This window comes from Malus sylvestris, chromosome 4, assembly GCF_916048215.2.
Source record: "Malus sylvestris chromosome 4, drMalSylv7.2, whole genome shotgun sequence".
NCBI lineage: Eukaryota > Viridiplantae > Streptophyta > Magnoliopsida > Rosales > Rosaceae > Malus > Malus sylvestris.
This window is the reverse complement of record NC_062263.1, coordinates 17,615,969-17,633,695: the sequence shown is the minus strand read 5'-3', so window position 1 is coordinate 17,633,695 and position 17,727 is coordinate 17,615,969. Positions and strand designations below refer to the sequence as shown.

The window sequence follows — 17,727 nt, the reverse complement described above, 5'->3', positions numbered from 1 at the left end:
GTTGATATTGTTTCACTCTGAATGGTGAATGTACAAGAAGGCTAGAGGCAGTGTGCTCTCTAGCCTATTTTCTGTATTTGCCTTCTCTGAGATGTTTTCTCTCTTCTCATGGCCTAAACCTTAACCTCTCCTAATGAGGAGAGTGAGGAGTCCTTTTATAGAATAAGGGCTCCTCACTTATTACATATTTGCCCTTTCATTTATTACATAATTATATTTGAGTCCCCCGAGTATTTATACGAGGTCTAAATACGGAGGCCCCAAATATGGTACAAACAGTAGTCCTCTAAGTCTTCAGTCAAAAGAGTCTTTTGGCTAGAGACTTGAAATTCAGTCCATGTGTGGGCCGAAGTAACTAGATGTCATATAGAACTGATACTCGATATGAGGCGGTGCTCAATGTGAAATGATGCTCAACTAGAAGTAGCACATGTTGCGAGGCTGCTCGGCTTGTGGCTTATGTTGCCTTGGTTGGCTCAGCTTGTGGCATTGAAAGTGAGGGAGTCCCTTTTATAGGATAAGGGCTCGCTCTTCAATACATAAATGATGGGCTAGAGTTGATGTTCGCGGCGAGGCGGTTACTCAGCAGGCGGCGATGCTCTCTAATGATGGTGAGGGAGTCTCTTTTATAGAATAAGGGCTCGCTCCTCAGTACATAAGTGATGGGTTAGGAATGATGCTTGCGGCGAGGCAGTTGCTCAGCTGGCAGTGATGCTCTCTAATGAAGGTGAGGGAGTCCTTTTTATAGAATAAGAGTTCGCTCCTTAATACATAAGTAATGGGCTAAGAGTTTTTCTCCAATGAAGGTGAGGGAGCCCCTTTTATAAAATAAGGCATTGGAGATTGATCGTTTGGAGCTTCATTACGCGGTACAGCCCTAGAAGACGAAGGCAATAAATGCCTTTGGAACAAACCCACAAACCTATGATGATCAAGTAAAATCTGACCATCAGATTCCTGCATCTGGTCAAGCTTCATCTTCATGTTTGTAGCATAGTCATGTGTGAGCCTGTGCAACTGTTTATTTTCATGTTTGAGCCCTCTAATCTCCTATTTGACACTTATCACTTCAGCCGGTAATGATTCAACTTGGCGGGTTCGAGCAAATAGGCGTTGGGCCATATTAGACACAGAACCTGCACACTTGACACTGAAAGTCAGGGAATCCTTAACAGCCAACTCATTAGACCATTTGGAAAGTAATTTGTTATCTTTGGGAGTGAGAAGGTTCCTGGCCACCACCGCAGCGGTCATATCATTCTTCATCACATAGTCTTCAACGGTAAGAGGACCAGTAGGGGATAAGAAGAATGGGTGCCATATGTTGTCTTGAAGAGACATAGCTGCCTCTTTACCAAAGTTCAAGTCAAAATGATGGTCGGATGGGCCAGACATTTTCAGAAATGATGAAGGAGAAATGAGGTCCAAAAAATCTCTAAAGTATAAAAATAAGGGGAAAATTCCTATAAGCAATAACTCTCTGAATGTACTTCTTGCACACAATTGGTGCCTTTATAAAAGAAAAGGCAACTTGGTCGTTGGTTCAAAAATTGAAGAGGCATCACTCTTCGAATTTCGAAGAGGCACCACTTTCCACATGCAACATTAGCTCATCGGGTACCACAGATAACTTTGCCAAAGATCTCTGACAAAGTTTAGACACATAAATTTTGAAGGTCCAGCTACCCTACTATTACCCACAAGGGTAAAGAAACAGCATCACTGCTTGATAACTGGAAAGTCCCTATGTGTGTCAACATCCATGCTCCGTGGCAAGGCAGACTGGCAAAAATGCCCAACCTTTACTCATATTTGAGAAAACACTCCCAACAGGATTACTTGCTCAAAAATCGAAGAGGCACCGCCCTCCAAAACTCGAGAGCAAGACTCCCAATAGGATTACCTTCTCAAAAATCGAAGAGACACTACTCTCTGAATCTCAAGAGCCAGACTCCCAATAGGATTGATTTCTCAAAAATCGAAGAGGCACCGTTCTCCGAATCTCGAGAGCCAGATCCCCGACATGATTGCTTGTTCGAAAATCGAAGAGGCACTACTTTCAGAACTTTGAGAGCCAGATTTCCTTGGATAAAGCTTGTCTGCAATCTTCACACGCAACATCAGCTTTCCAGATACCACAGATCTCATTTTCAAAGTGCTCTGACAAAGTTAAAACACGTGAAGCTTGCAGCTCCCACTACATTGCTATGACCAAGAAGGGTAAAGAAATAGCATTACTACTTGTTGTTAGGGAGACTCTTATATATATTGACCTCCATCCTCCACGGACATGCAGACCTGCAAAAATGCTCAACCCTTCCTTATATCTGAGAGGGCACTCCCAACGAAGCATCTCGAAATACTCAGCTTTCTTCCCCCCCAATAATACCTATGCAAACCAGCCACACCAGAGCAAGAGTATCTTATATCATCAGGGTAAAAAGTAAGAGTATCCCATATCATGCTTTTTCCATGTCTTTTCCTTTGCCCTTGTTCTTACCTACAAGACAATGAGAAAGAGAGCAATCAGTCAGCACTTAGAATCAAGCTTCCAGTCAGGAACTGACTGTCGGAACCCCTTGCTTGATTACTTACCTGGCATTGCTCTCGAGTACTCATCTTCAACATCTTATGCTTCCAGAGAAGATACCACATCTGTCTGAGGAACAGATAAGGCAAGTGAGAATGATACAAGGAAGCATGTGGAGACAAGCGTAACAAAACACGTGCCGATACATCCACTACTTTGTCAACAGCAAAAGTATCCCATATCATCAGGGTCGAACATACTCTAGATTTGATGAACTTGTTTTAACCCTTAAATTCTTAAGTCGACCTTATACTTTGGAGGAAACCAGAAAACCCTCCAGCTCAGTTCAAGAATAAGCCTGTGGAAAGTTACTTCTTCAAAAGCAGAAGTATCTCATATCATATCTTCTCATTTTTCTTCTCTTTATCCTTCATGCTGCCTGCAAGATAGAGAGAATGAGAACAATCAGCCGGAACTTGAAATCATACTTCTGATCTGGGACTGATTGCTTGGAACTCTGATTGCTTACCTTGTCTGTCACATCTTTCGGCAGTTCTCCTAGCTCGGCGACTTGGGGGACTCCTACTACATGGTTTGTATCGCGTTTGACCAAGTATGAAACTACATGTAAGCTTCAAGTGAAATTGATACATTACCTTATGCATTTCTACCGGTTAAAGATACCACCCCTGGATAGAGGAAAAGTACTTCTAGAGAAGATGCCACATCTACCTATAAGACAGATGAGGCAAGTGAAGACGATACCACACTTCGGTAGTTAGAAGTTTTATGATTACTCAGCGGCTTGGATCTTGCAAGTCCCCAACCGAGGAGCTTCCCTCACTCGGAAACTTAAGGGAGCACTGTTTGTACCATACTTGACCAATCTCGAAACTACTAAGCACCGGTCAACGTTATACCGTTAAGGATCCAGAAGAGTTTCCCTCCAACTAGAAGGCCAATCACAATGCGACACGTGTTGACATCAGAAGCCAATCACAGCGCGACACGTGTCAACATCAGAAACCAATCATAACATGACACGTGTCAATGTCAAAACAAAGCTAGAAACTCTTCTATAAAATGAGATCATTCTCCCACAATATGGCCTAATGCCATTTGTACTAAATCATTCACTAGTACTCACAAAAGGAGAGCTTGAACATATGTACTTGTGTAAACCCTTCACAATTAATGAGAACTCCTCTGCTCCGTGGACGTAGCCAATTTGGGTGAACCATGTACATCTTGTGTTTACTTCATTGTCTCTATCCATTTACATACTTATCCACACTAGTGACCGGAGCAATCTAGCGAAGGTCACAAACTTGACATTTTCTGTTGTATCAAAGTCCTCACTAATTTTGTGCATCAACATTTGGCGTCGTCTGTGGGAATCGGCACGAAAAACTATGTCGGTTCTCTTTCATTTTTTTCATTTCACCACCGTGAAACCTCACCACAACCTCCACCGTGAATCTGTAGAAACCTAAGAACCAAACAACCCAACACCCACACTCAGAGACACACCCATTCATTCTACAGAGAGAGAGACTCAGATAAATCCCTATTTTCTTTTCTTTTTTTTCAATGAGATCTTCATATTTTTCTTCAACAATGTTTGCTTTGTAAAATCCAAAAGTTTTTATTTGTGTTTTCTCATCCATTTTGTGAAATTTTCTTTCTTTTTCTCTTCCTGGAAACATAAAATCAAAACCCTTGTCGGGCGAGTCAACAACCGAGTCAATGGGACTCTGTCGAGTCAAAGATCGAGGGTGGCGATAGGAAAGAAGTGGGTGGGCAGAGAAAATATCTCTCCCCACGAGCTGGTAACCTCGACCTCACCCAAGCCTTCTTCACCACATGCGTTCTAGCAAAAAGTTTATCAGAAAGGTCAGAATTCTCACCGGAACCACCGATGGCATCTTCACCGCTAATGCTCTCTCCCACCTCGAGTCCTCTATCCGTAAAAAATTCGATGACCCCAACACCGCCATCTCCAACTTATTCGACGTCGTTTTCGAGTCAAGTGCCAGTGGCATTCTCGTCGCCCTCCTCTTTATTCGAGGTTTAAAGGAAGGGTCGACTTGACCCATGTTCACCGCCAAAGAAGCCCTTCAAACCATATCCGGATGGGGTTTCCCAGTGGGTTTTTAGGCCATTGAAGGCTGAGAAAGAGAGGGAGAAACTCTTTCGGAAAACGTTCGAGTATCGACCGTGAATATGACCGGGGTGGGGACAAGGAAAAATGTCGATGTCTTGAAGCTGTGGACCAAGAGAGGGAACGACGTCGTGGCGGTGTACATAAGGAATCCGTCGGCGAAGCTCACTGTTCTGCACTGGCATGGGAACACAGCTGATCTGGGTCAGATGTATGAGTTGTTCACTGTCATACTGAGACAAAAAAGTAGGGACGCCGAGGGCCAAGTCCCAGAGGCGAAGCTCGCCGTCCCAGGATCTGGACAACGCGAACTGACCGTCGGAGGAGAGGACAACATCCTTGACGAAGTGGGAATTTTCGCAGCGTAGAGACAGAGACAAAGACAAAGATAGAGGTGCGATGGAAAAGAGAAAAGAAGAAGCAAAAGCAGAAGAAAAAAAAAAGGAGGAAAAGAATAGAAAAAGGAAAATGATGTCTAGAAAAAGAGAAAATGATGAGGTTTGTTATGGGGGAGGCTATAGACCACCATTATCAAGTTTACCACACTTAATCATCCATTTGCACTCGTGGAAAACAACCACAAAGAGTGCTAATAATGATGACAGCTTACAGGACCTGCCTTCACGTGAAGGTTTCCTCCAACAGCTGGACCACTGAGGTTGATGTGATGGGATAAATCCGCTGTTACCAAGTCCCAATAGTTTCTTTTTTTTTAATGATGTGATTTACTTTTCTTATCTTTTGGAGACATCTGTATAACCCCACCAGAGGGTAATAATAAAATAAAGAAATAAGGCAGCATGCCAAAAAAAAAAAAGGGCAAAATGTCGGCAAGCCCAAAATAGTGGGCTGGAATGTTATATGGAGGGCGAAGGCCCATATGCCCAAAAGAGCCAGGCCCTATGACTTCAAACTCCAACCGTCATCCCTCCACTTAAGGTTCACCCTCTATTATCACCAACCAGGTGATCAAAATTACGTCCAGTACTCCAAAATTATTCGGCAGCTTGCCGCTATTATCACCAACTAGGTGATCAAAAGTACGTCCAGTACTCCAAAATTATTCGGCAGCCTGCTGCTTTTATCACCAACTAGGTGATCAAAAGTACGTCCAGTACTCCAAAATTATTTAGCAGCCTGCCGTTATTATCACCAACCAAGTGATAAAAAATACAACCCGTCCTCCAAAAAATCATACATGAGCATCACTCATGTCAATCATACATAAACATTCATGAGCATCACTTATGTCAATCATACATAAGCATTCATGAACATCACTCATGTCAACATTCATAAGCATTACGCATGTCAACATCCATGAGCATCACTCATGTCAATTAGCTATAAAAGCTTTATTTACAGAGCTCTAGCTTCGAAAGCTTCATTTATAGAACTATTCGAAAGCTTCATTTACAAAGCTTCAGCTTTGAAAGCTTCATTTACAAAGCTCCAACTTCAAAGCTTCATTTACAAAAGCTTCAGCTTCAAAGCTTCACTTTCAAAGCCTTACTTATAAAACTTCACTTTCAAAGCTTCACCTACAAAGCTTCAGTGCATGGTATACAAAGACCGCCTCCGAACAACTACCACTTCGGCCCATACATGGATTGAATTTGAAGTCTCCAGCCAACAGACTCTATTGACTGAAGACTTAGGAGAGTACACTATGTACCATATATTGGGCTTCCGCAACTGGGCCTCATGAAAAATACTTGGGGGACTTAGCCCATTATTTATGTACTAATAAGCGAACCCTTATTCTATAAGAAGGACTCCCTCACTTTCATTAAAGAGCACCCATTATTCATGTATTGAGAAGCGAACCCTTATTTTATAAAAGGGACTCCCTCACCTTCATTGGAGAGAAACTCTTAGCCCATCACTTATGTATTGAGGAGCGAACCCTTATTCTATAAAAGGGACTCCCTCACCTTCATTAGATAGCATCGCCGCCAACTGAGCAACCGCCTCGCCACGAGCATCACTCCTAACCCATCACTTATGTATTGAGGAGCGAGCCCTTATTATAAAAGGGATTCCCTCACCATCATTAGAGAGCATCGCCACCTATTGAGTAACCGCCTCGCCGCGAGCATCAACTCTAGCCCATCATTTATGTATTGAGGAGCGAGCCCTTATTATATAAAAGGGACTCCCTCACATTCAACGCCGCAAGCCGAGCCAACCAAGGCAACATAAGCCACAAGCCGAGTAGCATCGCAACATGTGCTACTTCTAGTTGAGCATCATTTCACATTGAGCGCCACTTCATATCGAGTATCAGCTCTAAACGACATCTAGTTACTTCGACCCACACATGGACTAAATTTCAAGTCTCCAGCCAAAAGACTCTCTTGACTGAAGACTTAGGAGACTACTGTTTATACCATATTTAAAGCCTTCGTATTTAGACCTCGTATAAATAATCGTGGGACTCAAATGTAATTATGTAATAAATGAAAGGGCAAATATGTAATAAGTGAAGAGCCCTTATTCTATAAAAGGACTCATCACTCTCCTCATTATGAGAGGTCAAGGTTTAGGCCATGGGAAGAGAGAAAACATCTCAGAGAGGGCAAATACAGAAAATAGGCTAAAGAGCACACTGCCTCTAGCCTTCTTGTACATTCACCATTCAAAGTGAAACAATATCAACATCAGTGTGGACGTAGCCCAAACATTAGGGGTGAACCACAATACATCTTTGTGTTCTTGAGCGTTTTTGTGATTCACGGCCGGATTTACATTGGTCCAAGATCCTCCAGATTTTGTGCATCAACACAGAGTATAGGCATTGTGTGAGATATTTGTACAATAATTTTAAGAAGAAACACATTGGCTTAGCATTGAAACAGACCTTATGGAATGCAGCAAGATTAACACCAATCCTTTGGTCGTAAGCAATAATGGAAAAGCTTAAAAATGAAGATTTGGAGGCATATAAGTGGTTGAATATCGAACCTGCCAACAATTGGAGTAGGTCACACTTTAAGTAGGAATTTAAGTGTGACATTCTACTAAATAATTTGTGTGAGGCTTTCGATGAAGCTATTGTTAAGGCTAGGGACAAGCCTATATTGATTATGCTCAGAGTGATAATGAAAGATTTGATGGTTAGGATGGCAAACATAAGAGTGGCAGCATTGAAGTGAAAATGACAAGTTAGTCCAAGAATTCAGAAGATTATTGACGAGTTAAACAATATGATGGGTATTGCATTGCAACTCTTGTTGGGAATATGAAGTACCAAGTTGGAATCATGAGCGGAATGGAGTTTGCTGTGTACTTAGCTACCAGGAGATGCACTTGTAAAAAAATGGGATTTGTGTGGAATCCCATGTGCACATGCAATGACTTGTATTCCTAGAAAACATCAAGACCCACATATGTATGTAGATGATTGCTACAAGCAAGCAACATATCTAAAGGCTTACTCATCTATGATAACTCCAATGCTTACCCCAGATCAATAGGTCAATCATGTAATCTAAACCCATTCCAATTAATCCTCCAGTGTACAAGAAGCAAACTAGAAGGCCTAAGAAAAAAAAGGTCAATGAGCCTATTGAAGTCCCTTCCCTAGTGGCAAGTAATGAAGGGATAAAACTTAGTAGATGGGTCTACACCAAACCATTTACTTGTACTAAATGTGGAAAAAAGAGCCATACTAAGAAGATTTGTGGAAATGAGCCAAAAGAAGGATCAACTAATCAACCAAAAGCGAACAAGGTATGATTGCATTGCCCTTTGTTTTATATCTTTAACAATTTGTTCACATGTGAAAGTTTTTGTAAGCAATCAGGTTATATCAAGTTTTTTATATGTTGTTTAATGTGTAGCCCAAAAGGAAAAAGCAAGCAACAAGTACTTCACAACCCCAAGTTCAATCAATCACTACTTGTCCGCATAACTCACAATGGAAAAGGTTTGTAAACATCCTTGCTTATAATTTCTCTAAGGGTAAAATAATTGTACTATTTGAATCTAAGATGGAGTGGTTGACTTAAAATAGGTAGATATCAAAAAGCAATTCACCAAGAGGATAAAAGAGGTTTAAGTCACCTCCCAATAGAGGAAGGCCATGGAGGTTTTGATAGTCTACAAATATGTGAGGAGCACAATGGGAAACTTTGTTGTCATATGGTTTAATTTTGAATTTCAAATAGATGTTTTGCAAATTTGAGTTATGTTTAACATGTGTACTTTTTACTGGTGGATTTGATGTATTTTGTAAGTGCCCAATGTGTATCTTGGATTGGTATTTTGTTGTTGATATAAACGTGAAGATATTTGGCAATTATGTAACTAAGATTAATTTGGAAATGTTAAACTGATTTTGTTTCACTAGTAATTTTTTAGCTCAAGTGTGTTGGTTTTTTGCACAACTTTACATTGTTACAGGTCCATTGTATCTAATAGCTTTGCTCAAAACGAAAGCATCGCTTCCACATTCTTAATTGTATTTGATAGCTCTATGGAGAGAACAATTGTTACACTATCATTTATTACTTTTAGTTTTTCACACACTATAAAAAACAAGAAAATGAATACTTTGGCAGGTGATGGTACCTAATTTCTTTGACAAGAGAAATGATCAAAGGTGGACTTTGGCAGTAGCTTTTGGAGCTAACCCAATTTCTTTGGGAAAAAAATAAATGGATAAGATTGTAAATGAATTGGTCAAGATCTCAAAAGAGAAAAGTCTTCCAATATAATGAAAGAATGACATTAAAGCTGTATCTTCAATTTATGCTGGAAATGACCAGTTCATCTGTTGATTATTTTATTCTTTTAGTTTTAGTTAGAATTCCTTTTTACTAGATATTAAAAAAATTGAAATTTCCCACTTTTTTTGTTTTTATTTTAGGTTTAGCACTAAATCCATGAAAAAATGGAGAGAAAAGTGAAGATGGAGAAGGGAAAAGAGAGGTCATAAGTCAAATTATAAGTAATAGAGTTATTTTGGTCATTTTACCATGAAAAATTGGTTGTTTGACCCTTTTTAAAGTTAATTTGGAAGGAACACTGATGGAAGGACGACATTGATTCGCGAGGTTAAAATTCAGGGATTACATTGATCGATTTTCAATTTTATGGACCATCATGATTGATGGGGCCAATTCCAGGGACCATTTGTGATAAAAGCCCATCAATTTATATTTTCATTTTGGTTTTGATTTTCATTTTGATTTTGTTTTTTATTTTTATTTTTATCTTCATATAGGTTTAATTCTCTATAATCATAGCTGCTGTGATTTAGATTTTGATTTGGGTTTTGATTTTGATTTTGGTTTATATTTCTGTGATAGTAATAAAAAACTGAAGGCTACTTTCATTTTAGTTTAATTCTCTATCTTTGGAGTCCTTGAACAAATAGCCTTCATGGTTCATTTTTATTTTGTTTTTTAGTTGTGGTTATAGGATTTTAGCTAGTCTTGATCATCTGTTGCATATTTAATAATGGAACTTTACAAAATTGAAATATGTTGGATTGTTGCTGATTTTTTTAAGTAGAATGGGTATTAATTTGGTTTTTTTTTTTTAAAAAAAACAAATTTGGAACAGAGAAGATGACATATATTTTGCAACTCTATGTTTGGGTTTAGGGTTTATTAAATAGTTCACCAATTAGGGAAATGCTTGAACTTTTTTTTGCTATTTCTTGTGAAAGAATGGCTCAAAGTTTTGAAATTTTTTTGCTATTTGGTTTTGAAGTTACAAATTCCCCTGCTCTTATGTGTGTTTTAGCTGGAAAAAGCTTAAGTGTTTTGGTAATATTTAGGTAACAATATTAGGATATTGTGAAGTGATTTTTACAAAGTTGTATTTCAGTTGAATAATTGTTAGAGTTAAAAAATGTGATGGTCCAAATTTGCTTGTTCTTCTGCTCATAATTTGATAAACAAGTCTCATATACATCTTTATTTACATATAGCTTGGGGTCTGGGAAGTTCTTGAGTTATAGTTCCATTTATGAGTTATAGTTACTTGATGGTTGCTTGCAGTCTTGGCCATTAGAGTGTGATAATCTTAGCTGCAACATAAAATCAGTGGGCATGAGATGGTTCAGTATCACATGTCAAAGGACATGGAAGCATGATTTCATTTTCTTTTTTTAAATAATTATTGGGAGAGAAAAAAGCTTGAAAATGGCATGCTTAATTCATTCAACTTGCTTGAAAATGCTATAACTTTTTTAATACATTATAACCTTTAATACCTTTACAAATTGTGTAGGCTTACCTTTTTTGCATTAAAAAGTTAGAAATTGGATCCAGATAACCTTTTGTTTTTCTGTTTGTGTTAGAAAAATGAAGCTAATTAAGTAGTCAAACTAAGTTTAATTTTAAGGGTAATTTTGATTGGTTTAGTTAATTGATTACTTAGTCTGTGAGAGTATGGGGGTTGTGGAACTAATGAAGGAATTATTGTGGTTAGAACTGATGATCAGAAAATAAAAGTTTTATAATTCATTATAAAGTTAAGTTTTATAAAGCTTTTGTTTTGTGATCCTAAATTCTTTTCAAAATAGAACACTGAATTATTATGAGCCTAAATTGTTTTTCAAACTTTTGTATTGTGATATTTTACTCTGTTTGGTGCATTGAGAGCTTTACATGGTTTTCATGCTTTGTTTGGTTGGTTTTCATGCTCTAGCCCCTACTTTTGTAAACTAGCTTGTGAATATCTAGTGCTTAAGCATGATAAATGGTTGCTTTTGGTGTGTGCGGTCTGTGTAAATAGTTGATTTTGGTTTTGCTTCTCTATCTTCAAAGTCCTTGGATGGTTTACCTGGGCATTACATTAGTAGGGGCAAAGTTAAATTAGTGTACTCACTCATTCAATATGTTTGGTTGATACTGGTATAAGATATATCCTAATTATGTTTGTTATGTTTGTGAAGTCTAGAAATTTGAATCGTTGAAGGGAGCAATAGGCTTTGGCTTCTTGAGGTACATTGATTTTGCGAATTTTAGACAATTGGGCCTTAAATTTTGTTACATTCTTTGATTTATATGGTGTTTGTTGTGTTTTTTGGTACATTTTTAAATTTTTACAATGTTAAACAAAAACCAAGCCAACGAAATGATAGAAGCTTTTATAAGGCTATATGAATTGAGACTGCATGCTGCTTCAATTCCTTATGTTAAAACAATATTTTTTTGAGGTTACATTTTTTGTTATGCCAAACTTCTAATTTAGCCCCTTTGATTGTGGATGGGATGTTGATGTAAAGTAAATTCAATCTAAATGCAAGCTAAATATATTCTACCATAGTGGTTAACTTTTGTATTTTCATATAGTGTTTGTAATGACTCGTCCCCAAAAATTACGGTTTTTATAATTTTAAAATGTGAAATTATGAAATGCCTTTCAAGGCAAATGCGTTGATTTTGTTTGACCGCCTTGTCATGTCAAGTAAGATCCTTTTTCATAGTGTATCCTCATAGTATTCGTTGCGATGAACGTGTGGGTGCAAGCCGAATCAAATTTGAAGTTATAACGAAGAAGTTATAAGCGAGTAAATATAAGGGCAAAATGGTCATTTGACCATCATCCAGAAGGCTCTAGATTTGCTGAAGCAGTCAGATGACGCCACATGCATGGCTGTGATGGAAATAAGAGGAAAGAAATGAGGGAGGTGTTGCCCAACAGGGAAGGAGGAGAGGAGAGAGTGACCAATCAAAAAATAGTGTAAGAAGGGAAATGAGGGAAAGAGAAACTCAACAAACCTGAACCCTCCCTTCGATCCGACCCGATTCTTACGAACACCCCAACGCCGATTCTGGCGTTTTCCCAACGAATTGACCATCACCACCACCTGCACTATACTCCACGACCTTCCTTCTACCCATTCCACCCCAAAATCGAAGACATTTGGCCCTAATTCATGAATATCGAAGCTGACGACTTCGAGGACACCACGGCGACGATTCGTCGTTTCTGCAACCACCATTGTCAACCACCACCATTGTTCGACTCCTCTTGAAGCCAGGATCAAACCTTAACCAAGTTTGGGTACGGCGGAACATCGGAGAGGACGAATCGACAACTACACAATCTAGGGTTCCCAACAGTTCATGGTGGTTTTTAGGCGACTTCCCAGCCAAATTGGACTTCGGCCTAGGTATGAAAGTTGTTTCTATCATTGAGATCTTCATTCCTGTAAAATTTGGGAATTTTTGGAGTTGTTGAATTTTTTAGCTAGTTGCGGTGCGTGGCCTTTTAGGCCATAGACTCGTGGTGACTCATGTGGCAGTGCGTTGGGAGGAACCTGAGGTCCCTCCATAGGTTTTTTAACGTGTCGAACCCGAATTCACCGTCTGTTTTCCCAAATTCTATCGTTTAGGTATAGTTTTATTACATGACCTCTATTTGTGTTTAGGTGCATCGGTGGGAAGTAACACCATTCTTTCTAGTTCGAGCAGCTCCTTGGCAATGGAATACTGTGAGTGGAGCCCTTCTAAACTTACATATTTTTATAAAATATTAGCCTAGCATGCATTTTACACTTCATGATTTGAATATGTTTTATATATTGTTTTCTAGATTTCTATACTTACGGTTTATGAGATAGTTATGATTTATCGCACTTACGTTTTACGAAAGGTTATGAATTATTGGATTTTCTTATATGAAATTCCATGGATTATGAATATGTATTATTTTACAAATTTATGAATATGTGCTATCATGGATTTATGGAATGAGGCTTTGAGCTTGTGAGCTTCAGATTTGATATGAGTTTCTGAGATATGTTTTCAGTGCTTATCTAGCGGGATATCATACAACGCATCCACACAACACGGGTATGTAGATGTCTATGGCCATAGGACATAGTTGAGGATATGTGATGTATATATTTCTTCTCCAGTGTAACCCAGAGTCGTACAGCTTCACCTTTGAGTGATGGGGCCTACCATGTTTCCTCACTGGTGTAACCCATTGTCGTACAGCTTCACCTTTGGTGATGGTTATGCCTTCGGGCCACTATGATACCCCTAGTGAGTACAATGTTGATGAGATTTACGGAATTGCCTTCGTGCGGAGATAGCCTCATCATTGAGCATGGTTTTACACATACATGTTTTGCAAAGGTTTCCATGGCATGCTAGAGTTTTTAGAAAAACCTATTATGTAGTATTATATATGTTTTCAAACAGTTACTATGTTCAGAAAGAAAATGGTTTTCCTATTATTAGTAATATTATTATAAATTTTGGATCACTCACCTTTTCTGTTTTTGCGCCCCCTCAGGATTTAGATTCGAGGCACACGATCCCGGCGTTAGGGCACTTCCGCTTAGGCATCTTCGAGCCTCCTCTGTGTAGGACTTATTCCTCGGTTCGTATCTTTCTATAATAATTCTTTCACACTATATTTCTTTCTAACCACATATTTTAATTTGCATCCATTTTTAAAATGGCTTCGTCACCCTTGGGTGTTGGCCAACACGTACCTACCCTGATATTTGGGAATATCCGGGTTGGGGCATGTCAGTGCTGAATCATCTGTGTTAGTTTATGCTTTTTTGGGAGTGGCTAAGTTGGGATGTGCATTTTGTAGATTAATGTAATTGAAAATGCAATTATGTTGCTTCTGCCTTTAGGTGGTTTGATGTAGGTTTTGTGGGTCTTTCGATCGTGATGATTCATAATTACACGTATTTGTTGGAATTAAACTTTCAGTCTGTACTTTATGCACCATTAAATCTCATTCTAAGGCTACTATCGTTTCAATATTATTTGTTAAGACGTGATTTCATCAACAATTTGTGTCTCTTTTTGTCAAAATGATTCATGCTTGTCATGCATTACGGTTTCAAAACTTGCAGCAGCGCACAGGCAATTTTCTAGTATGATCTAAATGTGGCCTCAAGCCTTAAAAAGAGAGAAAAGTAGAGAACAAAACCTCATTTAAAAAGAACAAAAAGAAATTAAGATACAAGTCAAGATGATGAAGATGTTATAATGTCAAATGTGTTCAAGTAGGTTTGGTTTTATGAATGACAACATTGTGAACCATTTCAAGTTCATATTTTAGAATATTTAGGTTTCATTTAAGAAAAGTAATTTTCAATTACAAGAAACTAAAAGTTAGAAAGTTACTCTTATTATGATTTTCATATCACATTTGTACCACCTGTTTAGGTTCATCTCTGGTAACAAAATCTAAATACTTGAATTCTCTTGCCTACTACTTGAGTCTAAAATCATTCACTAAGCTGACCATCGGAGAGTTTTTGGCAGACACATCCCTCCCTGGTCTTAGGCTTGCTTGTGGTTGGTTACTATGTTACAGCTTGCTCGAATTATGCACAACCATCATTCACGGCGGTGCGCGAATTTGGTTCCAACATGATGTAAAATTAGTTAAATGTAATCTAAAAATTTGATACAATGGTACTGGGCTATGTGTGTGTATATGTATATATATATATGTGTATATATATGTACAATAGGAGCAGAGAAACCACAACCAAAACAAATCAGAACTTGCTGCTCATCTTCTGGTTTGAAAAAATAATTATTTAAATATAAATAAAGAACAAAATAGAAGCCCTAGGTTTAACAAGGTTGTGATTCTCCGTGAGTAGTGGAATTGTAGCAGACATTGAGTACGTAGGTGCAAAGCCGGGTCTGCTTGGCCCATATGGTCGTGGGCTGGAGTGTTCTGGGCTTGCACTTGGATTACATGTTGCGCTATTTGGGCCTTGACCTCCTAGCCTACTTGGTTGGCAGCTGTTGTTACAATGCTTTGCTGGCACTTGGGAATCTTGCCTGTGGTGCTCTTGAACCTTCTGCCCATGAGCTGTTTAGCTCCTACCATGGATTGCCATGACATCGACCTTGGTGATGCTTTGCGGCGGTGGTGCTCCTGCTGACATGCCCCAACCCCGATAACCCCAAATATCAAGGTAGGCACGTGCTGGCCGACACCCCCTGGTGACAAAACCATTTTAAACATGCATGCAAATTAAAATATGTGATTAGAAAGAAATATACTAATGCATAACCGTGTTCAGAGCATACAACTAACCAAGAATAATGTGAAAGATTTATTATAGAAAGGTACGAATCGAGGAATGGGTTATACACAAAGGAAACTCCAAGATGCCTGAGCGAAAGTGCCCCGACATTGGGATTGTGTGCCTCGACTCTAACTCCTAAGGGGGTGCAAAACAAAAAAGGTGAGTGGACCATAATTTATAATAATACTAATAATACAAAAAACCAATATTTTTTATGAACATATTAACCCCCTGTTTTGAAAACATATATAGTACTACACATATAATAAGTTTTGTGAAAACTCTACATGCCATGAAAATGTTCATAAAATCAGTACGTATAAAACCATGGTCATAAATGAATATAGCTGTCCAAAGGTAAATTCGTAAAACCTTCGTAAATATCCTCAGTGAGGTACTCAACTTGGGGTATCATAGTTGCCCGAAGGCAAAACCTGTCTATCACCTGAAGGTGAAGTTGTATAACATTTCCATCACCTGAAGGTGAAACTGTATAACATGTTAATCACCCCAAGGTGAAGCTGAATAAAATAGCATACATACACACCAACACTAGCTGAGGCTAGTGAAGCTGCCCGACATTGCTTTCTGCAGTGAAGCTGTGGGTATATCATAAAGATCACACTACTCCTCCACAATTTCCTATGGCCATAGACGTCATACTCGTGTTGTTTGTATGTGTCGTATGATAACCCACTAGATAAGTACCAAAAATGTATCTCAAAACTCGTATTAAAACACTGGAGCTCAAAAGCTTAAAACCGCATTTCATAAATCCATAGTAAATCATATTTGTAAATTTGTAAAATAAATCATATTCATAATCTATAGAATTTCATATATGAAAATCTAATAATTCATAACCTTTCGTAAAACATAATTTCAATAAATCATAAATAATACATAAAACGTAAAATTATGAAATCATGCTTTTCGTGAATGCAATCCTAATATTTTATAAAACATGCAAGTTAAGAAGGGGTCCACTCACAAATATTTTGTTGCCCAGGAACTGCTCGAGCTAGCAAGGATGGAGTCAATTTCCACCGATGCACCTAACCACAATTAGGGACCATTTAGTAAAACTCTACTAAAACGTTAGACTTTGGAAAAACGGACAGCGAATTCGGATTTGGCACATCGAAAAAACTAAGGGATACCATCTGGTTTCCTCATGTGCCGCCGTAAGAGTCGCCACGAGGCGGCGACCGGTAACCCTGACTAGCTGGAAAATTCAACAACTCCAAAAATTCCCAAAATATATAGGAATGTAGATCTCAATGAGAGGAACAACTTTCGTACCTGGCCGAAGTCCAATTCAGCCAGGAAGTGGCATGAAAACCACCACGAACCGTCGGAACCCTAGAAATAGGTGGTTCTCGATTCGTTACGAATGCTGACGCCCCAACCAATGCAAGGGCTTTGTTCCTAACCTCAAAGGAAGTCGATTGATGGTGGTGGTCGACTGTACTAGCTTCAAAAATGGCAGATTACCTCCGTGCACCCCACGAACTTGCCGGAGAAGACGACGTTCGTTCGTCATGAAATCGTGACCCACAACCGTTAAGTTTAGGTGGGAATTGGTGGTGGTGATTCCCCGTGACTTGTTGGAGAAACGCCATGAAAGACATCGGGGTGTTCGTAGCAAACGGGTTGGGTCGTGGGTCGAATGGAAGATCCGGATTGGGTGGTTTTTCTCTCCTTCATTTCCCTTCATTGCTTTCTTTTCTGATTAGGCAATCTCTCTCCTCCGTCCATCTCTCTCATTTCCCTAATTTATCCTTTCTCTCCTCCGTCTATCTCTCATTTCCTTCCATCATAGCCATACAAGTGGCATCATTTGACTACTCCAGCAAAATCTAGAGCCTTCTAGATGATGGTTAAATGACCATTTCCCCACTATCTTTGCTTGCCGATAACTTCTTCATTTTAACTCTAAATTACATTCTGCTTACGCCCATGCGTCCATAGCGACGAATACTACAAGGATATGCTAAGAAA

At 38.9% G+C, this 17,727-nt stretch overlaps 1 protein-coding gene across 7 annotated transcripts; it reads right to left on the bottom strand.

Annotated features, from left to right (window-relative positions):
• Window positions 1–15,136: 15,136 nt before the first annotated feature.
• LOC126617636 (uncharacterized) lies at window positions 15,137–17,446 on the bottom strand. 7 transcript variants are annotated; one of them, XM_050285683.1, is made up of 5 exons: window positions 16,887–17,446; window positions 16,718–16,781; window positions 16,099–16,215; window positions 15,731–15,861; window positions 15,137–15,623 (listed from the first exon to the last, which is right to left on the bottom strand). In XM_050285683.1, the coding sequence occupies exons 1-5, from the start codon at window positions 16,887–16,889 to the stop codon at window positions 15,417–15,419; spliced, it is 522 nt and encodes a 173-aa protein (XP_050141640.1). In that variant the 5' UTR covers window positions 16,890–17,446; the 3' UTR covers window positions 15,137–15,416. The 7 variants fall into 7 exon arrangements, 2 of the variants coding, with proteins under 2 accessions (XP_050141640.1, XP_050141641.1); XM_050285684.1 differs by having other exon boundaries at window positions 16,099–16,203; XR_007621448.1 differs by lacking the exon at window positions 16,099–16,215 and having other exon boundaries at window positions 15,137–15,861.
• Between the last annotated feature and the right edge of the window lie 281 nt (window positions 17,447–17,727).